The sequence below is a fragment of the Acomys minous genome (genome assembly GCF_964271855.1).
Source record: "Acomys minous genome assembly, chromosome: 3".
NCBI classification, from domain to species: Eukaryota; Metazoa; Chordata; class Mammalia; order Rodentia; family Muridae; genus Acomys; species Acomys minous.
In genome coordinates this window covers 56,143,406-56,163,789 of record NC_140485.1, presented here as the reverse complement: position 1 = coordinate 56,163,789, position 20,384 = coordinate 56,143,406, and the positions used below count along the sequence as shown (strand labels likewise).

Genomic DNA, 20,384 nt, shown 5'->3' with positions numbered 1-20,384 from the left:
ATGCAATGAAACAGGTGAAGGAACTGAACACAATCTTAAAGAAATACAGGAAAACAGAATCAAATGGAAAAAGGAACTGAATAAAACTGTTCAAGATCTGAAGGTAGAAATAGAGGAAATGAAGAAAACATAACCGGAGGCAATCCTGGAGATATAAAACCTAGGAAAGAGAACAGGGACCGCAGACACAAGGGTCATCAACAGAACACAAGAGAGGGAAGAGAGAATCCTAGAAATAGAAAATACAATAGAAGAAATTGATACACTGGTCAAAGAAAATGATAAACACAAAAAGTTTCTAACACAAAACATCCAGGAAATTTGGGACACTATGAAAACATCAAATCCAAGAATAGTAGGAATACAAGAAGATTCCCAGCTCTAAAGCCCAGAAAATATCTACAACAAAATTATAGAAGAAAACTCCCTTAACATAAAAAGATGCCTGTACATTTATAAGATGCTTACAGATCATCAAATAGGTTGGGCCAAAAAAGAAAATCCTCCTGCCACATAAAAATTAAAGCGCTAAATGTACAGAATAAACAAAGAATATCAAAAGCCTCAAGGGATAAGAGCCAAGTAACATATAAAAACAGTCTGATTAGAATCACACCAGACATCTTAACAGAGATGTTAAAAGCCAGAAGGGTCTGAGCAGATGTTTTGCAATCTCTAAGAGACCACAGATGCCAACCCAGAACACTATACCAAGCAAAAGCTCCAATCACCATAAATTGAGAAAACAAGACATTCCACGAGAAAACCAAATTAAAAGAATATCTTTCCATTATCCCAGTCCCACAAAGGATATTAGAAGGAAAACTCCAACACAAGAAGGGTTACACCCAAGAAAACACAGGAAATAAATAATTTCACACAATCAAAAACAAAAGAGGGGAAACACACACTATCACCACCAACATCAAAATGACAGAAATTAGCAATCATTGGTCATTGATGTCTCTCAACATGAACATACTTAATTCTCCAATAAAATGAGACAGGCTAACAAAGTAGATTTAAAAATAAGATCCATTAATCTGCTGCATAAAAAAAAACAAACATCAGGAACAAAGATAGGCATTATCTCAGACTAAAGGGCTAGAAAAAATTTCTAAGCAATCAGACCCAAGAAATAAGCAAAGTAACCATTTTAATATCTAACAAAATAGACTTTCAACCAAAAGTAATCAAAAGAGATGGAGAAGGACACTTCATACTCATCGAAGGAAAAAATCTACCAAGATGACTTCTCAATTCTAAGCATTTATGCCTCAAAGGCAAGAGTATCCTCATTTGTAAGGAGAAACATTACTAAAGCTTCAATCACACACTGAATCTCATGAATTAATAGTGGGCGACTTCAACACCTCACTCTCACTAATGGACAGGTCAATGAGACAAAATCTAAACAAAGAAATAATAAAACTAACCAGCTTTATGAATCAGATGGACCTAACAGATATCTACAGAACATTTCCATATGCTCAGTCACAAAGCAAGCCTCAATAGATACAAAAAGATGGAAATAATCCCTTGTATCCTACTAGACCACCGTGAACTAAAGCTGAACCTCAACAACAACAAACACAACAAAAAGGCTACAAACTGATGGAAAGTGAATAGCTCTCTCCTCAATGACCACTGGGTCTAGGAAGAAATAAATAAATAAATAAATTTAAAAGTTCTTAGAAGTCAATGAAAATGAAAGCACAGCACACCAAAATGTACGGGACTCAATGAAAGCTGAGCTAAGAGTAATGTTCATAGCACTAAGCACCTTCATAAAGAAATTGGAGAGATGTATTACTAGCAACTCAACACCACATCTGAAAGCTCCAAGAAAAGAAGCAAACACATCAAAGAGAAGCAACCATCAAGAAATAATCAAAATCATTGTCTGCATGTAGAAGATGGAAATAAATCTATATTTATCGCTTGCAAAAAAACTTAAGTCCACATGGATCAAAGACCTCAACATAAAACCAGATACACTATACCTAGTAGAAGAGAAAGTGGAGAAGAGCCTTGAACTAACTGGTGCAGGAGACAACTTTCTGAACAGAACAGAAACAGCTCAGGTCTAAGATCAACAATTAATAAATGGGCCCTCATGAAACTGAAATGCTTCTGTAAGGCAAAGGACACTGTCAATAGAACAAAATGGCAGCCCAAAGACTGGGAAATATCTTCCCCAACCCTACAACCAAAAATACATAGAGAACTCAAGAAGTTAAGCACCAACAAAACAAATAATACAATTTAAAAATGAAGTACACAGCTAAACAGAGAATCCTGTTTGCTTGTTTGTTTGTTTGAGTTTATGTTTGTTAGTTTGTTGGTTGTTTTTTTTTTTAAGACAGGGTTTCTCTATGTAATCCTGGTTGTCCTGGAACTAACTCTGTAGACCAGGCTGGCCTAGAACTCAGAGATCTGCCTGCCTCTGCCTCCCAAGTGCTGGGATTAAAAGCATGCCCCACAACCACCCATTAATGTATATTTTTAAGCAGAGGAATATCTAATGGCCGAGAAACACTTAAAGAAATGTTCAATTCCCTTAGTCATTGGGGAAATGTAAATCAAAACAACTCTGAGATTCCATCTTACACCTGTCAGAATGGCTAAGATCAAAACTTCAAGTGACAGAACATGCTGTAAGGATGTAAAGAACGGGGGAAGCTGCTCCATTGATGGTGGGAGTGTAAACTTGGACAACCACTTAGGAAATCGATCTTTCAGTTCTTAAGAAATAATTCTACTCAAGAGGCAGCTATATCACTTCTGAATATATATATGCAAAAAGATGTTTCACCATACTGCAAGGATATTTGCTTAATTATGTTCATATCAGCTTTATTCATAAAGGCCAGAAATTGGAAACAAATTATATGTTCCATCACTGAAAAATAGATTTTAAAAAGGTGGTATATTTACTCAATGGAATACTACTTATCTATTAAAAACAAAACAATCTTGAAATTTGCAGCCATATGGATGGAACTAGAAATGATCATCCTGAGTGAAGTAACCCAGACCCAGAAAAGCATACAATGTATGTACTCACTTATAAGTGGACATTAGCCTTACAGTACAAGATACACATACCACAATCCACAGGACAAAAGGAGCTAAGCAACAAGGAGGGCCCAAGGGAGGGAACTTGAATCTCACTCAAAAGGGGAAATAAAATAAAATAGGTCACCCCCTATAGCAAAGCAGGACTGGGAAGAGGACACCAACACAGCCGCAAAACTTTTCACCAAAAAGTTACCCTGCATACAAGATGGACAGGGATAAAGATGTAGCAGAGTTTGAGGAGATGTCCATCCAATGGCTGACCCAACTTGAGACCCACCCCATGGGAGAGAGCCAACCTTTGTCTCTATTAATGACATTCTGCTGTGCTTGCAGACATAAGCCAAGCTATCTTCTGAGAGGCATCACCCAGAAGCAGATAGAGACACATGCTGAGACTCACAGCCAAACATTAGATGAAGAACTGGGAATCTTGCAGAAGATTTGGGGGAAGGAGAGAGGGACCCTAAGAAAACAAAAATTCTACAAGAAGACCAACATAGTCAAATAACCTAGGTTCATGGGGGCTCACAGAGACTGAGCCACCAACCTAAATGCATGCACTGACTGGACCCAGGCCCCCTACCCTTATAGAGCTACAACATGTCACAGAGTGGTAAATGAGTCACTAGCAACCAGAAGGGAAATCAAATGAGTCGAGGGAAGGCCTGTCACTGATATAGTAATTCTCCGGATCCATGAGCAAGGGAGATCTTTCCATCTTCTGATATCATCTTCAATCTCTTTCTTTAGAGATTTGAGGGTTTTTTTTTCCAAAAAAATCCTTTACTTGCTTAGTTAAAGTTGCTCTTAGATATTTTATATTGCTCATGGCTATCGTGAAGAGTGTAGTTTCCCTAATTTCTTCCTCTGCATGATTGTCCTTTGTATATAGGATGGCTTCTGACTTTTTGAGTTAATTTTGTATCCAGCCATTTTGCTGAAAGTGTTTATCAGCTGTAGGAGTTCTCTGGTGGAATTTTGGGGGTCACTTATGTACACTATCATATCATCTGCAAATAGGGATAATTTGACTTCCTCCTTTCTGATTTGGATCCCCTTGATCTCCTTTTGATGTCTTATTGCTCTGGCTAGAACTTCAAGTACTATATTGAAGAGATATGGAGAGAGTGGGCAGCCTTGTCTGGTCCCTGATTTTAGAGGAATTTCCTTGAGTATCTCTCCATTTAATTTGATGTTGGCTATTGGCTTGCTGTATATAGCCTTTATTATTTTTAGGTATGTGCCTTGTATTCCCGATCTCTCCAAAACTTTAAAGAAAAGAAAAGAAAGAAAAAAACAAGTATTAGTTGAGAATTCAGTGAGGCTTTGACTGTGCTCTTTTCCTGTGGCATATGGCATGGGTTGAACAAGTTCTGTACTACTTAGTTTGTACCTGTATATTCTGTAGGGTCTCCAACATTTATTATTGCCTCTCATTGATGATATGATGAAAGTGCCAACTTTAAGGGATCCACTAAATCCATTTGCTGTCAACATAGACCCAGGATGATAAGTTCATTTTAGTAGGGTAGTCACACTCTTCAGGGTGCTCAATGATCCTAAGTTTAGAAATCAGTTATTAAATCAAAGGTTTATCCAGAGGTGAGATAATGTCACTTCTACAACCTTCTTAAAGACAAGTCAGTATCATGCTATAAATAGTCTCATAGGATTGGTTTAATTATATTTGTACTCTTAATATTCTTTGCTATTTTGTCCAAACATTTGCATATTTCAGCTACAATTTCTTCTCTGATTCATGACTTCTTGAAATATTGCTGCTATATTTGATAGTGTTTTCTTCAGATATCTGTATTATATTTTGTATACACATTTTTTTTCTGTTTTACACCCATTGAGTCCAATTTGTGCTGCCCATAGGTCTCAGTTATATCTCTATTGCCATGATAGAACAGTATGACCAAGGCAACTTATAAAAGAAAGAATATAAATGGACTTACAGTTTCATAAGTTTAGAGTCCACAAAGGCAGAGTAAAGACATGGTGGCAGGAACAGCTGAGAGCTCATATATCTGAAAGCAAGAGAAAATAGATGGCACACTGAATGTACTAGTCAGAGTTCTCCAGAGTCACAAAACTTATGGAATAAATCTATTTTGTATGTATGTACATATGTATGTATGTATGTATATATGTATCATCTATCAAAATCAATCATCTATTTCTCTACTATCTATCTATCTATCTATCTATCTATCTATCTATCTATCATCATCTATTATCTATGTAGCTATTTATCTGTCTGTCTGTCTTTCTGTCTATCTATAAAGGGAATTTATTTAAATGACCTACAGGCTGCAGTCCAGTCAATCCAACAATAGATAGCTTTAAATGGAAAGTTCAAGAATCTTGTAGTTTCTCGGTCCCATATGGCTGGAATTCTAAAGAAGTAGGCTCCAATGCCAGTGAAGTGCCAATGCAAGGTCAAGCAGGCAAAGAAGAAAATCACTTCCTTCTCCCACTGTCTTTATATAGGCTTTCAGCAGAAGGTGTGGCCCAGACTAATGGTGTGTCTTTCTGCCTCAAGCTCTGGATTAAAGGCATGTATCTCTCCAACTCAAGCTCCAGATAAAAATCCTATTTCTTCCAGTCTTAAGATGCAGATCAAAGGCATGTTGTCTTTTTGCCTTAAGATCTGGATCCCAGGTGTGTCTTCCACTTCTGGACTGTAGTTCATCCCATATATAGCCATCACACTGAGAATGGTGTCAGGTTTCTGAAACCTCAAAGCCTTTCCCCAGTGATATGCTTTTGCCAACAAGGGCACATCTTCTAATCTTTCTCAAAGAGTTCCAGCAACTGAGGACCAAATATTGAACCAAATGAGATGATGGGGCCACCATCATTCAAGCCATCACACCGTATATTCTTCAGTGTGTGAATTTTCACTAGAATGTGGTTGATTTTGATGGTTATTCTTAGCTATATACTCGGGTACTTCTGGGATTAAACAAAATCTAAGGGGCTATGTTTACAGGTCAGAGATTTTTCTTAATTCAATTATTTGAAGTATTAAGACCTACCACTAATTTGGATCTTTTGAGGTAGAAAGATCCATCTTTATCTGGGAAACACCTTCTGGGTGCAGCCTATATAAATGACATGGAGAAAGATGCTTTTCATCTTTGCCTGCTTACTCTCATTCTTGCTGGCAAATCCATTCACTCGCTGGCATTAGAACCTACTTCTTTGGGAGTCTGGTGCACACTGAGGAAAAGCTCAGACTGAACAGCAGCTGGAGTTTTGAACCTTTTGTTGATAGATAGCCATTTTTGGACTTTCTGTATCCCAGCCTCTCTATACATGAATAGAATTCTGTAGCTACAATACATAGCAACATTATACACATACTCTTCACCTTAGTAGCTATGGCATTTCATTTCAGGACATTTGTATGCATATGTGTTTAGCTAATTACACTACAGAGAACAATTTTTTAGGTGGTTTTCAATTGAAGATGAACCAGAAAGAAATAATGTGTTTTAGTTATTTTAAATATATTAATGACTGAGATACCATTGTTTATGCTTCAATGTAGTATTCCACTGAGGTCTTGAAGTAGAACTTAGTTCTTTTTTAAAATATATATATATATATTTTTTTTTTCTTTTTTTCTTTTTTTTTGCATTTTTTCTCCTTTATTAATTTATTCTTGTTACATCTCAATGGTTATCCCATCCCTTGTATCCTCCCATTCTTCCCTCCCTCCCATTTTCCCCTTATTCCTCTCCCCTATGACTGTTCCTGAGGGGATTACCTCCCCCTGTATATGTTCATAGGGTATCAAGTCTCTTCTTGGTAACCTGCTGTCCTTCCTCTGATTGCCACCAGGTCTCCCCCTCAGGGGACATGGTCAAAGGTGAGGCACCAGAGTATGTGAGAAAGTAATATCCCACTCTCCACTCTGCTGTGGAGAGTGTTCTGTCCATTGGCTAGATCTGGGTAGGGGTTTAGGGTTTACCACCTGTATTGTCCTTGGCTGGTGCCTTAGTTTGAGCGGGACCCCTGTGCCCAAATCTGCCTATCATAATGTTCTACTTGTAGGCTTCTAGGACCCTCTTTTATTACATCTCAATTGTTATCCCATCCCTTGTATCCTCCCATTCCTCCCTCCCATTTTTCCTTTATTCCCCTCCCCTATGACTGAATGTGGGGGACTTCCTCCCTCGGTATATGCTCATAGGGTATTAAGTCTCTTTTGGTAGCCTGCTATCCTTCCTCTTAGTGTCACCAGGTCTCCCCATCCAGGGGACTAATACTTTTTAAAATAAAACAAAATATTATAATTTTTATAACAGAAAAGAAAATGTGAAATCTTAGGTCATATAGCAAGATAAAATTATTAGCATAAAAGGTGGAGTCTCAAAGTATGATGTCCAAAACAAATATTTATAGCATATAGCAATTGTTTTAGTAACAGAACAAAAATGGCCACTGGAAGACACTCTAGGACAAGTTAATACTAACTAGGATACAATGTTCTTGGAGAATGAAAAAATAACTTGCTATCTTTTACTGAAAAAAGGATGAAAATGCTGCTACCTACTGTGAAATAGAAAATAGAAAATGTGCTTAGCTTTTTCTGGTATAATTTCCAAATAGAATAATGAGTGTGTCATCATAGGACATTGATTAAAATGATTTACTGTTAAGTTTTAAAGAAGACCATAGAAGAAAATAAAAAGACAGTATTTCAAATTTAAACCCAGGTTGGCTTCCTACCACCTTCAACAAGACTCTGAAAGTAAGAAATGTCCTTCAAATAATTATCTCAAGTTTTGGCTATATGACACTGTCAAGATTTTAGGAAGATCTAAGTCTGTGTCTCACAAATCCATAAAGCCAGACAAAATTATTTCCAGCATCTTTAAGGTTCAATTTCATGCACATGGTCTCTGCCTCTAAACTTGAGAAAGGACCATATTTAAAATGATGTGTGAATGTGGCTTTTACACAATGCCCGTGACATGCACATGACAATTCCACATTTCTTATTTAACTGACATATAACTACATATATTTATAGAGCATAGTCAATATCTTAATACACACATGAAGATCATGTCATTGTCACTTGTGTTCCACCTTCTCAAACACTTCTCAGTCTTTGTCTTGAGAACATTTAAACTCCACTGCACTTACTATTCTGAAATTTTAAGCTGTTATTGTCAGGTATAGTTAGATTAGCATGGTTTATAGCGGAAGCGATTGTCGTGTAACTGCATGGCTGGACCCGTGAACTGTGGCCTCTCCCTTCTCTTCTGCTCTGTGTTCTTTTAAAGTTGTAATAGCAATTGTTTTACTGCCTACTTTTCCAAGAACAAAATTTTAGCCTTCACAGGTAAAAGAGAACATATCATTTTTGACTGTGTTGTTTTATTTAATATAATATGCAATTATGCCATTAATGTTGCTGCAAACTACATTCTTTTTTTGTATTAATGGTGGGATATTATCTGTATATTCCACAGTTTCCCTCCAATATCTGTTAATGTATATATATATATATATATATATATATATATATATAGAGAGAGAGAGAGAGAGAGAGAGAGAGAGAGAGAGAGAGATAGAGAGAGAGAGAGAGAGAGAGATCATAGAAATATGTTTGTACATGTATATGATTTAAATGAAGTCATCCCCTAACAAAAATCTCAGTACCAGGCATAAGAAACCTCTGCTTGAATTGTTGGTCAGGGTAGTCCAAGAGACTTCCAAAGCAAGGTAGACTATTGCTATTACCCTTTGTTGCATCCAGTAAGTTGAAGATGTGTCTGTACTGCTGAAAATACCACACACTCAGAAATACAAGACATGGTAGAATTCAGTTGGATCAGATCAAAAAACCTTCTTTCTGAGGAAAAGCTTTTATACTATTAGAAGATGCTCTTCATGGTACTAAGGGAGGACAGCCTTTAGTAGTCCTACCCAGCTGTGGTACCTACGAACCACAACAATGACCAGCATTGCATGATATCCCTAAAGATTCAATAGTGGCACTCATATCTTGGTGATTAGTAAACAGCTGCCTAAAAGGAATTTATCCCTATACACTTAAAATTATACCTGATACACAAAACTTAGACAGGGTAAGCAAGTCCTCAGTAGTTCCTTCCTCACAAATATGTTTATTGCATATATGTATAATAATATAAATGTATATGTAAAAAATAAAATGTTTAATTAATAAAAAAAGAAGTACTTATAAGGGACAAGGAGATCCACAACAAGACCAACAGAGGCAACTAATAAAGGACCAGGGGGCCTGTGGAGATTGAAGCTCCAACCAAGGTCCATACATAGACTGGACTTAGACCCCCCTATACAGCCAATTGGCAGCTTGGTCCTAATATGGGTACCCTAATAAGAGGAATGAGGGCTGACTCTGACATGGACTTTGTTGCCTGCTTTTTGATAACTTTTCTTTGGAGGGGCTACCTTGCCAGGTCACAGGTGAAGAGGATGCGCTTAGTCATGATGTGACTTGATATGCTGGAGTGGGTGGGTAGGTAAGAGAGACTCCCCTTCTCTGAGGAGTAGGGGAGGGAGGATAGGGGAAACAGGCAGGGAAAGTAGGACCCGGAAGAAAGGAAGAAAGGGCCTATGACTGAGATGTAAAGTAAGTAACTAATAAAAGTGTCCAAAAATAAAAAGATTTTCCAAGCAAATGGACCTATGAAGCAACACTACACCCATGAAAACACAGTAAATAAATAAATAATCTCACACCACAAAACCAAAAGAAGGGAAACACACACACACACACACACACACACACACACACCCCATTCTCTATCCTTCTTCTTCCACATACACAGCACAAGTACAAACAACAGTAAAAACAGGAATTAACAATCATTGTATATTGATATCTCTCAATATTAGTGGACTCAATTCCCTAGTAAAAATAAATAGAATAACAGAATGGATGAGAAAAAGGGATCCATTCTTCTGCTGCATACAAAAAACACACCTCAACATCAAAGATAAACATTACCTCAGAAGAAAGGGTTGGAAAGAAATTTCCAAACAAATGGACCTAAAAAGAAAGATGGTGTAGCCGTTCTAGTATCTAACAAAATAGACTTCAAACCAAAATTAATCAAAAGATATAAGGAAGGACACTTCATACTCAACAAAGGAAAATATATTAAGATGACTTGTCAATTCTTAACACCTATTCTCTGAACACAAAGCACCTATGTTTTTAAAAGAAACGAGACTTGATACCGTATTCAGGGGGAGGAGGTCCCCCTCAGACACAGACTTAGGGGAGGGGAGGGGAGTAGGGGGAAAGTGGGAGGAAGGGAGGAGTGGGAGGATACATGGGATGGGCTAACAACTGAGATGTAATATGTATAAATTAATAAAAATGTATTTAAAAAAAAAGAAACATTAGTAAAGCTTAAACCACATATTGACCCACACTTATTGATAGTGGGAGACTTCAGTACTCAACTCTTATCAATAGGGGGGACACATAAAAACTAAAGATAAATACTGGAGCTAAAAGACATTATAAACAAAAGAACCAAACAGATCCTATAGAGCATTTTACCCAAACACAAAAGAATATACCTTCTTCTCAGTACCTCATGTAACTTTCTCCAAAATTGACCACATAATTGGTCACGAAGCAAGGCTCAACAGACATAAGAAAATGGAAATAATCACCAGATATCAAACAACAGAAACAACAGAGCTTATAGACTCATGGAAACTGGACAGCTCTCTATTGAATAACTACTGGGTCAAAACATAAATGAAAAGGAAATTAAAGATTTTCTAGAATTCAGTGAAAGTGATTGCATAACGTAACAAAACTTATGGGACACAATGAAAACAGTACTAAGGAAAATTTATAGCACTAAGTGCTTACATTTTTAAAAAGCAGAGAGATTTCATTCTAGCAACTTGGCAGCTCTGCGGTGAAAAGAAGCAAGCACACCCAGGTGGTGAAGATGGCAGTAAATAATCAAACTGAGGGTGGAAATCAATAAAACTGAATGAAGAGAACAATACAAAGAATCGATGAAATGAAGAATTGGATCTTTGAGAAATTTAACAAGATAGAAAAATGCTTATTAAAATAAAAGAGAAAGAGGGAATATCTAAATTAACAAAATCAGAAGTGAAAAGGGGTCATAACGACAGACACCGAGGAAATCCAAAGACTCATTAGGTAATACTTTTAAAACATGTATTTCACAAAATTGGAAAATCTAGAGAAATGGACAGTTTTCATGGTAAATACTACTTATGAAAATTAAAACCAAGACCAGATAAACAACTTAAATAGACCTATAACACCTAAGGAAATAGAAGCAGTCATTTAAAATCTCCCAACAAAACAACAGCAACAAAGATCCCAGGGCCATACAGTATTAGCATAGAATACTACCACACTGTAAAAGAAGAGTTAACACCAATACTCCTCAAATTATTTCACAAAATAGAAACAGAAGGAAAATTTCCAAATTCATTTTATGAGGCCACAATCACTCTGATACCCAAACTATAGAAAGATTCAACAAAGAAAGAGAATTACAGGCCAATTTTTCTCATGAACATAGAGGCAAAAATACTCAACAAGATACTTGCAAACCAACTCCAAAACCATGTCAAAAATATCATTTACCATGGTGAAATAGGCTTCATCCCAGAGATACAGAGATGGTTTAACATAGAAAAACTACTCACTGTAATCTACCATATAAATAAACTGAAAAAAGCACATATTTATTTCAACAGATGCCAAAAAAAGCCTTTCACAAAACCCAGCACCCCTTCATGATAAAAGTCTTAGAGAGATCAGTTGTAAAAGAAACATACCTAAATGTAATAAAGGCAATTTACAGCAAGCCGATAGCCAACATCAAATTAAGCAGAGAGAAACATAAAACTATTCCATTAAAATCTGGGATGAGCCAAGGCTGTCTTTTCTCTTCAGATCTATTTAATATAGTATTTGAATTTTTAGCTAGAACAATAAGACAACTGAAGGAGACCAAAGTAGTACAGATTGGAAAGGAAGAAGTCAAAGTATCACTTTTGTAGTTGATGTGATAGTATGCAGAAGTGGTCCCAGAAATTCTACCAGGAAATTACAGTTGATAAACCCCCTCAACAATGTTGCTGGATACAATAGAAACTTAAAGAAGAAGAAGGAGAAGAAGAAGAAGAAGAAGAAGAAGAAGAAGAAGAAGAAGAAGAAGAAGAAGAAGAAGAAGAAGAAGAAGGAGAAGGAGGAGGAGGAGGAGAAGAAGAAGAAGAAGAAGAAACCCTCCTATATACAAATGAAAAACAGACTGATAAAGAAATAATGGAAAGAGCACCCTTCAAAACAGGCACAAATAATATGAAATATCTTGAAAACTCTAACCAAGCAAGTGAAAGATCTGTAGGACAAAAACTTCGTGTATGTGAAGATAGAAATTTAAGAAGACATGAGAAGATGGAAAGATCTTCCATGCTCATGGATTGGTAGTAGAATTAACACAGTAAAAGTAGCTATTCTATCAAAAGCAATCTATAGAATCAATGCAATCCCCATATGAATAAACAGAAATCCTAGGATAGCTAAAACAATCCTGAACAGTAAAAGAACGTCAGAAGGTACCACCATTCCTGATTTCAAGCTGTACTCCAGAGCTATAGTAATAAAAGCCACAAGATATTGGCATGAAACAGATGAATGAAATTGAATCAAAGACCCAGACATAAACCCACACATCTACAGTCAACTACTCTTTGATCAAGAAGCCAGAAATATACAATGTAAAACAGACAGCATCTTTAAAAAAAATGGTTTGTGAGAAGTCTCTGTGTGATGGGCAGTTTCCCATTGTGAGCAGCAGGTTTTGAATTAAGAGGTAGAAAAGTCAGTCTTTATCTGCTGAGGAATGCCCATGATGCCAAAGGTGGGGAACATATGGTGAATATTAACCCTTTCTAGTTGTCTCTTGTTTGGGCTGTAGTCCATACATAAAATGTGAGTGTGTGCCAACAGTAACAAAGACATATTTTTATCTGCCAAATTGGGGAATATGGGTAACATCAAGTTGCCAAGGGCTTTGGATATGAGACCTTAGGGGTTAGTGCCCACAGTTTGTAAAGCCGGGGCACTAATAAGGGATGCCCATGAGGAGCATCTTTTTTTTTATCATCCTCTGGAGCTGAGCAAGAGGGATGTGGAGAAAGCAAACATGAAGCTTGTTTATATTTGCGTGTGTGCGCGAGCAAACGGACTTGTTTTGCTCGCTTGGTGGAGGCTGTGAATGCTCCTGCAGAGCGAATCTGATCAGTGAGGGTGTTTCCCTCAGATGTGGTACCTGGCAGGGGACTGGGAGACCTGATGTGTTGGATGCGGAGGGGAGAGGCTCTTTCCTGTAAAAGGATGGAAACCTTTATGATAGAAGGGGAAAGTGGATTGGCATCTAACTTGACAACCATCTTGATAACCAGGGTAGCAAATTAACAGCATATACTCTGTCTGAAAAGAGGGTAAAGGGCCTATTGACCTCCTTTAGGGCTAAATAGATAGTATATTTCGTTATATTGGGGGAGTAACGGGGGCAGTTCTATTAGGGCATACTGATATTATAACTGCAACAGACCTCTTTGAATCAGATAAAGAGGAATTCATTCCCAGGGGAGTAGTATTTTATTGCTGGGGCTCCCCTCTTTCCTCCATCAGCAAATACTGAGAAGACCCTGGTATTGGACCTCTTTGTGAACATGGGGCAGGGGGCACAGCCACTGCAACAGAAGAGGAGGAGAAGGCCATTTTTCATTAGGGCAATGGTTATCCATTTGTCCTGGGATCCTATTAAGCTAGTAGAAAAGCAGGAGTGACTTTAAGTAGCCATTGAATGCCAGGAAGAGTAAACTGGGTGACAAGAATATTGGGTTCTTTCCCTAAGGGTTGTAGGGCTCTATCCCGCCATTTTTAAGCATAGTAGTGAGTGCATCCACCTCACTTAGAATTCTTGAGCACTTCCCAATGGGATGTGGAGACATTCCAGCACTTCTTGGGGCTGATAAAGGACTTCCACAAGTGTAGGGGAGAAATTGAAGATAAGCTGTACGGGCATTGTTGCGTCATATCTAGCAAGGGCCTTGTGTTTTAGGGCCATATTGACAGAGTTTAGAACTTGGATTGCCTCAAGAGAGAGTATTTGCACAGAGTCTATGACCTTTTCTTAAGTCACTGACCTCTACTGTGCCTTCAGATCTTCCTCAGTGGGAGCCATCATACAGCTCCATGACTTTTGGAGACAACAATTTGTCTTGGTTTTTCAGGATGTGGGAGCTTTGTTGTTCGTTCATTTGTACAGTCATATGCATACATCTGAAGTTAGTTTGCTAATCAAGCTTTCTTTTACATTTTAATATTTTAATTCAAATCTCCTTTCAGTGGAGGCATTTAAAATATTAAGAATAAAACTTAGTCATAATATGGATGAGGCAACATTTTTCTCTGTGAAATTGATTTTTAAGAGAAAAAGGCTTTATCCTTAGTACTTCTCTGAGCATCAGATACTGGCTTAAGTCAATTCATGTCTCCTGCCTGGGTCTGCAGTGTTTGAACCTGAATTCCCTATATCTGTAGGATTTACTCTAGGACTATGCAGACTTTCTTTCCTGAGTCCATAGCTTCTGCCACTGGGAGTTGTGGAACACATCCAATGCCTGTGAGATTTAACCTGAGTCAGATCTAGTGAACACCCTGGTTTGCAGCTTCTGCTGCTAGGCACTAAGCATTGTGGGAAGTAATGATTTCTTTAAACATCTTTTATACATATCAGGTTAAAACTTTAAGGTCTTTACATCTTGGCCAAATAAAAGAGTGAAAGTAAGTTAACAATGTGTTTTGGGTGCAGAAAGCACATAGAATTGCATGAAATTTAATATTCTTAAAGAATATAATTTGTAGAATGCATCCCTTTGAATACTCTACATCTAAAAATCACCCATTGGGCTAAGGATATTTCAACAAAGGAAAATGGGTGCGGTATCACCAATTAAAAACTCTCATCATAGGAAAGTACAAGAAAACACCCAGGAGAATGGAGCTGTACTCACCATTGAATAGGCATGGGATAGGCCACGCCCAAAGGAGGCTGAACAGAAGATACTCAGGATACAGACTGTGCTAAAACCCTACCTTGTCAAGGCTCTGAATTTATAAATACTGAGATAAGCCTGGCCGTTACTAGTTTTTGCCTAGTAGAGAGTGAAATTTGAAGACTTTTGTTTCCCCAGAAATGGCTAAAGAGGGCTTTACAGAGAGGCACATAGGAGTATAAGATTATTCTTAAGTAAGTTCAAGAATTTAAACAATAGAGAAAGATCAATGTCCCTCGAAAATACACTTGTCGGTTTAACCTTGAATAATCAGCCACAAGTATAACAAGATCCACTGTTCTCCTGCCATAAAAGTATAAATGAATTAGAAGATACTGTCCTGTCTATAGAGCAGCTGGTGACATAGTAAAGCGATAAAAATCAGATTGAATGTATAAAGAAGCTGCAGAAATTACTCAAGAAATCATTATATTTCATCACCTTTTCAAAAAGTATGAAAGCAATATTCTGAAGACTAGTACAATGTTCTGATAATGAAATCAAACAAATATACTAAAAGAAGAGTAAACTACAATAGTCTAAAAATAGATTTTAAAAAATTTAATAAAAGACTAGCATACTGTATTCAGTAGTTTATAAAGGCTATTGTGTACCATGACTAAGCAAAATTTATTCCAGAAATGAAGGTTGTTTTTAGCATATGAGAATTAGACAATTTGATGCATCCTGATAGTATAAAAAGGACACAGGGATTAGTAATCATAGTAACGACATGGCAGCTCTTGTTTTTGCTATTAATACTATTTCTCTTTCTACAGCCATATTTGGAATGAAACAGCTATTTTAAATTTTTGATAGGCTATTTAAACAATACCCTATCCTTCAGGATGCAGAGTAACTGCTAAATTATGTATTTTCAGGGTGCCAGGGAATTTTGGCCAGGTAAAATTCTCATAGTCATGAGATGTTATGTGTGAAGAAATTTTAGGATTGTTTTATTTTGTTTTGGTTTTGGTTTTGGGTTTTGTATGAAAGACGTCTACCATCAAGAAGCCACTTAGATCTCTAAACTTAGATCTCTAAACATGGTGTCAATGGAAAGGCAGAGATTGGGCAAATATTTTTGGCTTTTACATTGGGAAAACTGACACCAGGATTTCACCTTTTATTTAGCATCTAGCTCCTAGGTAGCACATTGACTTAAAGTGTGCCAGTTTCCAAAATTCATTCCAATGACAGAACAAGTCCTGATATATTTGAGGTCAAAAGATTAGGTATCTCTGTCTTCTGTATGACTTAAGACTGAGAAAACTTCCCCAGAGACACAACCTGAACAAAGCCTCAGCTTGTTAGCTATAAAGTCATGAGAGTTGTTCATGGTCCTCAAGGGTTTATGAGAACGTACTTCCTCCCAAAATATCCAAGGTCAGAGATTCGGACATTTGACAAATTAGTTCCAACTACAGAGAAAAGAACTAATCAGTGAGTTTTGTATAAATAAATAACATCAAAATATCTGTTTCTAAAGCAAAACCTTAAAAAGCCATAAATAATTAATTCCTGGGAGGACAAAGGTGACAAAAATTCACCTATTAATAATGATATCCTCAGTAGTCTTTATAAACACAATGATTCCAGAAGAAGCTGCTTGTTCATTTTTACTTTATTGACCAAATTAAGAGTTAGAAATATTTGCGTCTCTTGTTCTGTAATTGTTTTTATAAAGGCAAAAAATATCAAAAGACTTTCTGTATTTCCCAAGGACTTTCCATTTCAAATTCAATGTAACATTTTTCTTCTTTTCTCCTTTCTTTTCTTTCCATTTTTACAAGAATTGCAAAGACATCGAAGCTTCGAAATTACCTGTTAAGCATATCTGAAGACATTTATGCCATCTGACAATCTCTGCTTCCTGCGGTACCATTGCGCATTGTAGGTTTGGAACACACATGTTTCTTGAAATGCTGTCTAAGCAGCTGTATGAAATGACTACTAGGCTGTTCTAAACACACTGAGCATTCTCAACTGCAGCAGCATCCAAGGTAGGTTACCCAGAATTCTAATTTTTTAACTTAGCTTATCATATTTTTATCCTTTTCCTGCAAGCAGTGTACAATCAAAGTAATTGAAACATTACAGTTGAACATCTTCAAATGTTTCAGGAGATCATGTACAAATATTTAAGCTTTTAACTATAAATGTGGACATACAATTTATAGAGTATAGGTTTCATAAATAGGACAAAAAGAATGAAGTATCTCGGTGGGTGACAGAGCCGTCCTTCCTATGTACGGCATGTGATCTATGCATGACAGTATTGCCATTTATTAGTTTATGCAGAGCCACACATATTCTTGAGAAAATAAATTAGTAATTCTCAGGATAGATACAAGAAAAATCTTACCTTATATAGACAGAAGCAGACACAGGATACAACTGAGAATGTTAAAACGCTCATTGGAAGAAGAACTGTAACAGAAGTACGACCTTCGCTTCCACGAGGACAGCTCAGAATGGGAGGAAGAAATCTTTTTTTCACAGGAACCCTTTCAACTCTGAAGCTAATATCAAAAGATTAATGCTTTAAAACTTCTATTTATGAGAGGGACGTGCATACTTTCAACCATGAATGGGAATACGTACTAAAATTCAGAATCCAGGACACTTTAAAATTTGAACTTATAAAACATTCTTGCATGTTGAACTAACCAGGGAGACATGCCTCTTTTACTGAACAGAGCCCCAGCCACACAGCAGAGCATCTGCATTTCTTAAAATAAAGTTTAACTTTTAAAATTATTTTTATATATACATTATATGATTACACGGAAATGCAATAAACTACATACAGCAAGAAGAACAATGAACCAATCAGGAATTATATAAATGTTACATTCATTTTTGCCATTTACATTTGGTAACCTTGAAGAAAACATCTTAAAGAATTAAAAGCTATGAATTAGAGGTTAATTATCTGTCCTTTGGGGCTATTGTTTCCTTGTATGTTTGTATTGTATCATCCTAGGAAAGGTGAGATACAGAGGCAGAAAATATTAGTTGCTATTTTTCTATAGCTATTATTGCTAAAAATAGGTTTAGCAAACCTATGCTGTTCTTGTCCTCTGTCATGGACTGATAAGCTCTGGTTCTTTGAAATTCACTTGTCTGTACCTTGGCTCCTCAACTTTAACATGCGTGTAAGTTGATAAAATAGAAAGCACTCAGGGATTTCTAATGTAGAGCAGTTCTAGAGGGTTGCAGATCTCAACTTATTGCAATCTGGCTTTCTTTTGGAGCTTAGCAGAGGACTGTGGAGGTTTCCTGTGACCCCAGCTAGCGTCTTCAAGTCACTTCTCTGCAATGCTGACTCACAAAGTGAACTGATCTGTGTTGGGGACACGGGCTAGACTCAGATACCCTGGGTTTTGATCCAGGGTTCTCTACGTCTTATCACTGGGACTTTAGGTAAGTTGTTTACCTTTCACCCACTGTCTTCTCTGCTTTAAATTCACATTTAAAGGTGTCTAAACCCTTCGACACTGTTATGAGGAATAGGTGAAATACTACACACAAATCACTTAATACAGTGCCAAGTGCACTGCTGGCGCTCAGTCTAAGAACGTCCCACAGAAAGCCTGTGCAGAGCACGTAAGCCTCGGTATGCTGCCACAAATGTGGAAAAGCAGAGCACACTAAAAGCTTCCTGTCAGGATGTCGGAGAACGGGAAGTTAAATAAGTGACATGGTTTTCTCAGTGTGGCATGAGGTTGTCCATTTACGTCCTTGCCTTCCCATTGCCGGGGAAGACCGATCTCTCCTCGCTCCTCGGCAAATACCACAGGGTTTGCTATGAGTCTTTGAACCAGCGCAGGGAATGAAATATTGTTTCTTTAATCTGCCATCAAGCACCAAAGGCATCAGTTTGACACATGGCTGAGTTGATCTGTTTGTCTTTGTGTCTGCGTGATGCGAGGGAAAAGAAGGAATCTTAGTATTTTAAAGAGAATTAGAATGTATTCAGATTACTTGAAATTTTGCAGGAAATGAGACTATTCACTGCAGTAATGATTAATGTGTCATGCTTGGGGTTTTATGTGTGGTTTTGATCATGGGACATGATTTCGGCATAGACATTCTAGAAGTTATGAAAACATGTTAGTCCACTGTTGGTTCTCTCAAGGATTAACTCCTCTAGAGAAGATCTGGCAAGTAGAAATGCACTCCATTTCATTCAGGGGTATTTCTCCCCAGGAGAATTCACTGAACTTTGGGCTATTTAGAAAAGAGGCCATAATCTTGGGCTCATAGCTGTAAGGCTATTGTATCATGAAACATTCCTGGGATCACAGAGGACAGGGAAGGTCTCCTTTCCATGGCCTCACACAAGATGGGAAAAATCGCCTTACTCTCCTTTTGTGTTGGCACCACATAAAAATTGAAATAAATCTGAAGTCCAGGAAAATGTCAGACTAAATAATGACCAAAGAAGTTTTAAATAGTATTTTGAAGTTTGAGTGATATAAGCATTCTTCATCAAGGAAATAAAATAGATTGTATATTAAGCAAATTCTGGGTGATTATTCAGAATGGACTTATTGGCCACCTATGTAAGTGGTTGACTGATAATATTGGTTAAAACTAGAAAACAAATTTGGCTGGCACAATAAAGATTACATCCAGCACATATATTGAAAGCTTACAACCTAAGAAACATACATTTGTCTTAAAGAGAGAACATAAAGTTGAGTGGGTAGGAAGGGGAGAAGGATCTTGGAAGATTTGGATGAAAAACATGATCAAAATGTATAAATTTTTTTAGTAAAAAATGACAATCAGGGTAATGCTAGGTACTCTGGAGGGCATTCTCTCTGTTCTAATCTTCAAGGCATTTCATGAATTGCTAATTACAATTTCATAAGCATATTATGGCATTATTTTAATCATATTAAGATATTTATTTACTGTCTCAATGTAAAATTTCCACTGTTTCATATCTCATATTTTACTCACCTTAAATTTTCATGTATCCAATTACAGGACTCTAAAAAACAGAGATTACACTTACTTCCTAATCCTGAAATCAGCAATGAAATCTAAATAAATTTAGGGAATAAATAACATAAAAAATAAAGAAAAAATACCCATAATTTCAGATCCTGAGATAAATATCCTAAATATGTTAATGTTTTTTATTT

At 36.9% G+C, this 20,384-nt stretch overlaps 1 protein-coding gene and 1 pseudogene across 4 annotated transcripts in view; both read right to left on the bottom strand.

Annotated features, from left to right (window-relative positions):
* Positions 1-20,384, bottom strand: part of LOC311593775 (high mobility group protein B2-like) — a 529,125-nt pseudogene that overhangs the window by 82,854 nt on the left and 425,887 nt on the right. The gene's annotated exons all lie outside the window — the stretch shown is intronic.
* LOC311593465 (olfactory receptor 4A5-like) overlaps positions 1-20,384 on the bottom strand; it is a gene marked incomplete at its 3' end in the record, with an annotated part of 109,578 nt that overhangs the window by 77,138 nt on the left and 12,056 nt on the right. For all 3 annotated transcript variants that reach the window (XM_084774807.1, XM_084774804.1, XM_084774806.1), the window contains exons 2-3: positions 5,043-5,114; positions 4,475-4,640 (exon numbers count right to left, since the gene is read on the bottom strand). In XM_084774807.1, the coding sequence (XP_084630933.1) occupies positions 4,556-4,640; positions 5,043-5,114 (157 nt within the window). The remainder of the gene's footprint in view (positions 1-4,474; positions 4,641-5,042; positions 5,115-20,384) is intronic.